This window comes from Scaptodrosophila lebanonensis, unplaced genomic scaffold (genome assembly GCF_003285725.1).
Source record: "Scaptodrosophila lebanonensis strain 11010-0011.00,11010-0021.00 unplaced genomic scaffold, SlebRS2 tig00000118-arrow-arrow-pilon, whole genome shotgun sequence".
In the NCBI taxonomy this organism is placed as follows: Eukaryota; Metazoa; Arthropoda; class Insecta; order Diptera; family Drosophilidae; genus Scaptodrosophila; species Scaptodrosophila lebanonensis.
Window position 1 is genome coordinate 1676673 of NW_022060578.1, and position 7114 is coordinate 1683786.

Sequence of the window (7114 nt, forward strand, 5' to 3'; positions counted from 1 at the left end):
GCCTCGTTGGATCTCTAATTTTTGCAACCAACCAAAAATGTTTTCATCGATCCAAAAGTACGCACTGCGAATTTTCGACATACATTTGACGCACATCTGCCGCAACGCATAAGCTATAAATAGGTATAAATATCCCCGGAACATGTATAGTAACAGTAATACAGCCAGGCCAATGGATAACCGGAACACGCTGCTTAACAACTCAACGCCTCGTGTAATAAGGAACCGCACGCCAGTTTCTAGTACATATAAAAGATAGTCCAGAAAAGCAGCAACAGCTCGCGGAACCAGCATCAATAGCCACAGCACACAATTGCCAATCCCAACAAGCACATTAAACAAAAATCTTCCAATAGTGCTCAAAGTCCCTCCGGCTGCAGTCGCCCACAAGCGAGTGTGCACTTCAGTTGTACGCACAAAATTGTGCAGATGTTGGGCTGTTGCTTTAAATGTCTTTTCTACCAGCAATATTCCATCGCAGGTACCTCCTTGTACGTACTCGCTTACCTCGAAGAAAATTTCCCGCAGCTCGCAGCAGAAACGCGAGGCTTCCGAGACAAAAATACCTAATACTTCAAAAATGTCGCAAAGGAAGCGCCAAATGTAAGTGCCACCTTCAACCAAACAAAATCCGACTAACCAGCTCCCATACAGAAAGTAGTAAACAATGGATACAACGGTCTCAATTATTAAGGTAATTGGTTGCAACACCATATATTCGATGACTAGAGCGATTCCGCTTAGCACGCCCATCTTGTGGGCGTATTTTCACTCCAAATTGTAAATTATATGAAAGATAATGGACAATTAAAATTACCGGCATAAACTGTTTTTACAAAAATATTGAATGTTGGTGGGAGACGAGTACAGCGAGTATTGAGGACGCAATTATCGATATATGAGTACGAATACAAGCCTGCTTTTGAGGGATCGAGCTTGAATTTAAATTAACAGCAAAAATATATATAAAATATGTATTTGGTACCAAGATACAAATATTGTAAAAGGTATGATAATAAAGAATACGAATCAACATTTACTCTCATTGTGGACATATTACGAAAACAATTATCTCCTAATATATGTGATACATGATATAAATTATATACATACATATGTATGACAAGGCGCAGGCTGTTTTACCTCTCACTTGTTTCTGCACTCTTTTTAATTATGTTGGTCTTAAATAAATAAAGTATTGCAAATCTATTCTGTTACAACCTTAATTATTTGAAGTTGTAATTAAAATAATTGTAATTCTTTATCTCTCCTGCTCGCCGAGACCTAAACCTGTTCACCGTGGAGGAGGAGATTGGAAGGCACACAAGTAGATATAAAGACAGTTTGCTTGCAAGAGGACTCCTTTCTGGCAACGATAAGGGTTTTTCAATACAATTACTTATTAATCCTCGCGCGCATGTGCTCGAGGTTAGGCCATTTATATATTTGTAAGCATGTAAATGTGCTAAACCTGTATGCACAAATGTACTGCTTACATTAAAAAAGAAACATGGTTTCATAAAGGGCAGTCAATCAGGGCCAACTTGCTCGAATTTACTTCCTTGGTACATAATGTAGGTGCTCGCCAAATTGAAAAATCGTTAACTCCAACATCAGTAAATTATTTGCATAAGCTCTATTAAATATCTTCTGGTGTGTCTCAGGGTAGACATCGTGACCCTCTATCATTTACACCCTTTTTAAACTACCTCTTTAGATATATCTTCTCATATTCTCGAAAAATTGAGTTTGCTGAGGATGTCGAACTTATGTTCCTTAAAATTTTTCTCCCATGTATTTAACGTTTGGTTATGGTAGCTCTTGCATTAATACAGACAAACTAGCATAGCTATATTGATTCGTCACACTGATTAAGAATATATGTATGTTCTACTATACTTGTACATACTTTATGGGGTTCGCAACGCCACTTTCCCTGAGACCTTAAGCTCACTCCTGAAATCATAAGTCAACTTAGTGCTCCTATAGAATACAAGTATGTTTAATGGAATGTAAGCGAAGGAAAAATGTAGGCGGTGATAAAAATATATTTAACGTTTTGAACGTTTTAGCAAAGATAAACCTTAGCTGCTATCATTTCCCAACCCCAATTTGCTTAGCAAAGTTATTAGCTCGCCATTCTTTCGCATGACGGCCATGACTTCCTGCTGTTGTTGCTTCATAATACGCAGGCGATTTCGCTCCTCAATTTTGGCCAATTGGTTGTTGTTAATAGTTTTTGTATCCATATCAAGCTTCAGCTCTGATTTAATGTGATAAAGCTCATCACGAATGGTATGCAATTTGCGTTCACAATCGCGCACATCCTTCTCCAATATTTGAGTCTTCAGATATACAGTCTGGGCCAGTTTATACCAATCGGCCAAGCATTCAGCCATTTGGGCAACGGCTGGACTAACATTGTCCTGCAATAATGCCTTAATCCGTTTGCCATTGTGGTCTACCTTGATCTTCTCAAGCGCATGAAACTGTTCATCGTTGTAGGTCAACGTGCGTGTGGCGCGATCGCGTAAGAGATGTTGCCAGGAATCCCGCAAACGTTCCACCAAGTACTTGGCCTGCGCACTGGCACGTGTGCGGCAGGGGCATTTCTTCCCTCTCATGGAAGTTGTCCACTGATCACTGGTTAGAAAATATGTATAAATAAATATTATTGCCTCACGGATACAATTATAACTCACTTCAGTGTGTCCTCAGTAACATAATGTTTGTGCATTTGGGTGATAACGTCAGCAGCACTGTCAAAATCGTTTTTTGCATCGTCTAAAGCATTTAATAGGGCCCTCAGCTCCTGATCTCCTTTTGTCTACAAAACCAAATTATTCTTAATATATCTACCTATATAAACTATAAAAACCTTACCACTTTGGTCATGCTTTGCACCACATCGGCATAATCAATAACTGTTCCTAACAGATTATCAAAGCTTTTGGTTTTTCTGTGTGATTTAAATTGATGTCAATAAATGAGTTGAAATGTTTTGGGCTTAACTTACTTAAAGAGCAACGATATGGTCGTTATTAATGTCTCAATAAACTGTTCGACACCCTTCTTTATCAGTATATCCATTGTGGTGAATATATCTACCCGTCGCTTGCACTCATGACCCACACTACAAGCTGCCTGGAAAGAGGTAATTTATTACCTAGTATAAAAGGATTAAGTTGAAAACAATAATTTACTTTGGCTAAACTTGCGTCATTTTCGACGGACACATTTGAAGGAAACACTGGAAACTTCGGCAAATCCAATTGCTGTGGTAATTGCACGTTGTTATCATCATTGCTGTATAGGAATATGGGCTGTTCTGTGGTTGTCACTGGAAATGCTTTGGCTGCAATACAAATTGTAATAGAAATATAATTTAATTTAATGTGTTCCTAAAGAAGGGACTAAGTCTGTCCACTGTCCCATTTTAATTCTTTAATGAATTACTCACCAATAGTGCGCGGCGTAACCTTCTTCTCCAGATGCTCATTGTTGAAAAGTAGGATTTGCTTTTCCAGCGGCACTTCGGTTTGTAGAAATATGCGTTCTCGAAAGTTGTCAATTTGTTCGTCAGGCTCTAAGAATACTTCCACAGAGGTGGTCCGATTGGTGTAAAATACATGAATAACGCGTTTGCGCAATATTAATGTCACTTCATGGAAGAAACGATCAAAAGACCACGTTTTATCTCGGTTTTCTTCCAATAGGCCAGCAAGTAGTGGTGTGACAAGCGTTTTAAGGCCCTGAGACAAATGCGCGTGTGGTGGTAGTGTTGTAGACCATTCAATTGGACCATTTTCACACAATTGCGTTCCGGAAATAACGCCCGATGCCTTCTTAGTTGTTATTTGATGCATGGTCTCCCGATTTTTGCGTCCTCCATACGGCCTAAAAGGCAAATTGCCAGTGGCTACGTGGTACAATGTTACCCCAATAGACCATAGATCCACATTCGCCGTGAAGGAACGTTGTATCGACTTGCGTAGCACAGCGCGCTCATAAAGATCAGGATGCAGATATTCTTCTGTGCCATAAAGCGAAGCAAATGGCTGGTTATCCTCCAGTTCACGCGCTGCACCAAAATCGGTTAACTTGTATATGGTTTGACCATCTTCGGATATAAACTTCATAATATTTCCTGGTTTTAAGTCACGATGGACCAGCTTATTATCACGAAGGTGCTTCATTCCAGCGCACAGATGTTCCAACACAAGCAAAAACTCGTTTTCTGGCAGTCCATATGAGTTTTCTGGATCATCCAAGATGTTAAACAAGCTGCCGCCAGTGCAGAGCTCCATGACAATTACCTTTCCACGACCCTCTTGATCCTCTTCGATAGCCAACAGCTTCACAATGTTCTCATGATTCACTTTTTTCAACGCCTCAAATTCGCGCATTTGCACATCGGCCGGTCGCATGTGACTATAGGGATTGAATGTCTTCACGGCCACCGATTCCCCGGTGGTTTTGTTAACTCCCTACAAGATATAAATTATTACAAAAACCAACGAATTATAACAAGTTCTCCAAATTGAACATACATACATATGTATGTATGTATACACCATTGCACCACGTACACATTTCCTGTCACAAACACAAATAGTTTTAGAATCAACTAGAATGGATTGTATCCTTTCCAATATCGTAGATATTCTGTACTTAAGAGAGTTTTATTGGCCTGCAGTAAACTACGCAATATTATGCTTGTGAAATGTTTTAAACTTTAAAAATTGAAATAAGCAATCTGTGAAGTGATTCATAACACTTTTGTACATATGATGCTTTTTTTTTCCCCGTGCAATGTGTCCTAAATGTTTCAGAAGCGAGTCTTACATAGATCCCTTGATAGCAAGAAAGTGAATACCTTCAGTTTTTTTCTGGCTAAGCTCTCAGTGGCTTTCTTTGCTGGGAATTACAATAAGGAAATACAATAACTTGCCTGAAAAACAGACCCGGTAGCGCCTTTACCGAGCACGCTGGTGGTACACCAAACATAGTTAAGTGAACCACGTAAAAATGACATGATTCGGATATATTTTAACTGTGTTTTTGTTATAAGTTGCACTTTTTAAACAAAACAAGACGACAAACATTAAATATTAGTATCGATGCCACCGCCAAAGTACTTGCGTCAAGTCAGCTGTTGCTCGCTATCGATAATCACTATCAGTGTAGAATAGAGCTGCAAAATAATCGATGTTGGCAGCATCGATCTTTTACGATTAATCGCGATTTTTTCAAAAATAAAATCGATTAATCGTTAAGGAAGAAAAATTAAATTTTATTTTTAATAAGATCAATTTTATTCATTTAGCCATTGGTTTTTGTTTGTAAACAGCAACTAGTCTACAATAAACGGTTTTAAAGCGGCGCGTCTGTCAGAGAGGATGCATCCCGCCTTACTGAACATGCGTTCAGACGCAGTGGAGCATGCTGGAATGCACAAATACTAAAGATGCAATTTTGAAAGTGTTGCATTTCATGCACATGTGTCTGAAATTTGCAAAAATATAATTAGCAGTTAAGTTTTTTAGATGCCACAAGTATTACCTTCCAGTATTCCAATGGTGGTGTGCCCTGCAACTCGTGAGGTTTTTCTAAGTATTGTCTCACTAATATTATACCATCTGCTTGCGGGGTTCTTGATTGTTTTTGTGCTATTTTGTCCTGCACAAATGCATAAATTTGCAATGTTTTAGTGCTTGGATAATCAGGATGTGTTGGTGGCTCTTCGATGTCGGGAGTCGGATTTCCGTATGAACTACAAGCTGCAATTTCATTTTGCAACAAAAAACCTGCTGCGTCGGCGGTGGAAGAACAACCGAACCCTTCTTTTTTAAATCTTGGTTCAAAAATCGTTGCAAGTTGAGCTACGCTTCGATTTTCAAAAGGTGCAAGGCGACGATTAACTCCATCTATCAAAGAGTTGTAGGTTTTTATTCCTTCCGCTGTCTTAAGTGCCAGTTTTGCATTGTGTAAGCGATGGTATAGATCAACTGTAGTCGGAATTATTTCGGAAATTGTAACTATGCTGCTCGAAGAGACCCGGGTGGTTGCAGTGTCAAAGGGCATAAACAAGCAAACTAAGTCCTTCATTATATTTATGTCATCCGCAGTCAATGGATGAGGTGCTTTTAAAGTACTAAGAAGCACAGAAGAAATGTTACTGTTTAATTTTATAATTCTTTCCATCATCTTGAATGAGCTGTTCCATCTCGTGGGTACTTCCTGTATTAGGCTAAGGGGGTTTTCATCATTTTGAGCGGCTTTTAATTTTGCATATGCAATAGAACTGCTTTTAAAAAAGGTGACAATCCGCTTGCCAATACATCCTGAATTACAAGGTTTGGGTTAAGCATGGCAAATGCCTTTTCTTCAGAATTTCACAAGCTTTTATCATATTTGCTGCATTGTCCGTAACAATAGTAGAAGTTTTATATAAAATATTCCAATCCAACAGTACTGCACGCAAAGAGTCAGCTATGTTATTACTTGTGTGATCGGTATCAATATCAAGTTTGTTCGTTGATAAAACAGCTTCTCTTAATACAAAGTTCTTGTCTATGAAATGGCAAGTAACTGTGACATAAAATTCATTCGCCCGCGATGTCCAACTATCCGTTGTCACGGCACAGTATTCTACGTTATTGAGAATCAGAACAAGTTTTTCTTTCATTTCGTTGTACATATTTTGTAGATGCACGTTTCTCAAAGTTGTCCTACTGGGCAATATATACCTTGGATTAAGGTAATAAACGAAATCACGAAATCCACGATCTTCAACAATGCGAAAGGGTTGCATATCAATGGCAATCATGCGGGTTAATGCTTTGTCAAGCTCCTTTTTATGCGCGGAATTGTTTTCATAATAATTGTTTGAACTGAAGAAAGTTTTTATGGTCGCCACAGGCTTCGACTCATGGGACAAAGTCGTATGAGCCCGCAATAGATGATTAAACAAGATTGTTGTGTTTCCACCTGTTCTATAATCCAAACCACAAGTTTTGCATTTTGCAGAGTTTCCCCCTGGCAGCCTGTAGTTCCAAATGTCGGACTTTTGCCTTCCCTTACGCTTGCCACTGTGCTCCACGGACTCGTCAAC

The 7114-nt window shown here is 39.0% G+C and overlaps 1 protein-coding gene across 3 annotated transcripts; it reads right to left on the minus strand.

The window, feature by feature from the left end:
* Positions 1 to 1776: 1776 nt before the first annotated feature.
* LOC115628486 (serine/threonine-protein kinase TBK1) lies at positions 1777 to 5077 on the minus strand. 3 transcript variants are annotated; one of them, XM_030524614.1, is made up of 7 exons: positions 4952 to 5077; positions 3461 to 4487; positions 3204 to 3355; positions 3017 to 3144; positions 2884 to 2959; positions 2703 to 2827; positions 1777 to 2643 (listed from the first exon to the last, which is right to left on the minus strand). In XM_030524614.1, exons 1-7 carry the CDS (start codon positions 5033 to 5035, stop codon positions 2085 to 2087), a joined length of 2151 nt encoding a protein of 716 aa, XP_030380474.1. In that variant the 5' UTR covers positions 5036 to 5077; the 3' UTR covers positions 1777 to 2084. The 3 variants fall into 3 exon arrangements, 2 of the variants coding, with proteins under 2 accessions (XP_030380474.1, XP_030380475.1); XM_030524615.1 differs by lacking the exon at positions 4952 to 5077 and adding an exon at positions 4555 to 4607; XR_003995803.1 differs by lacking the exons at positions 1777 to 2643; positions 2703 to 2827 and having other exon boundaries at positions 3017 to 3140.
* Between the last annotated feature and the right edge of the window lie 2037 nt (positions 5078 to 7114).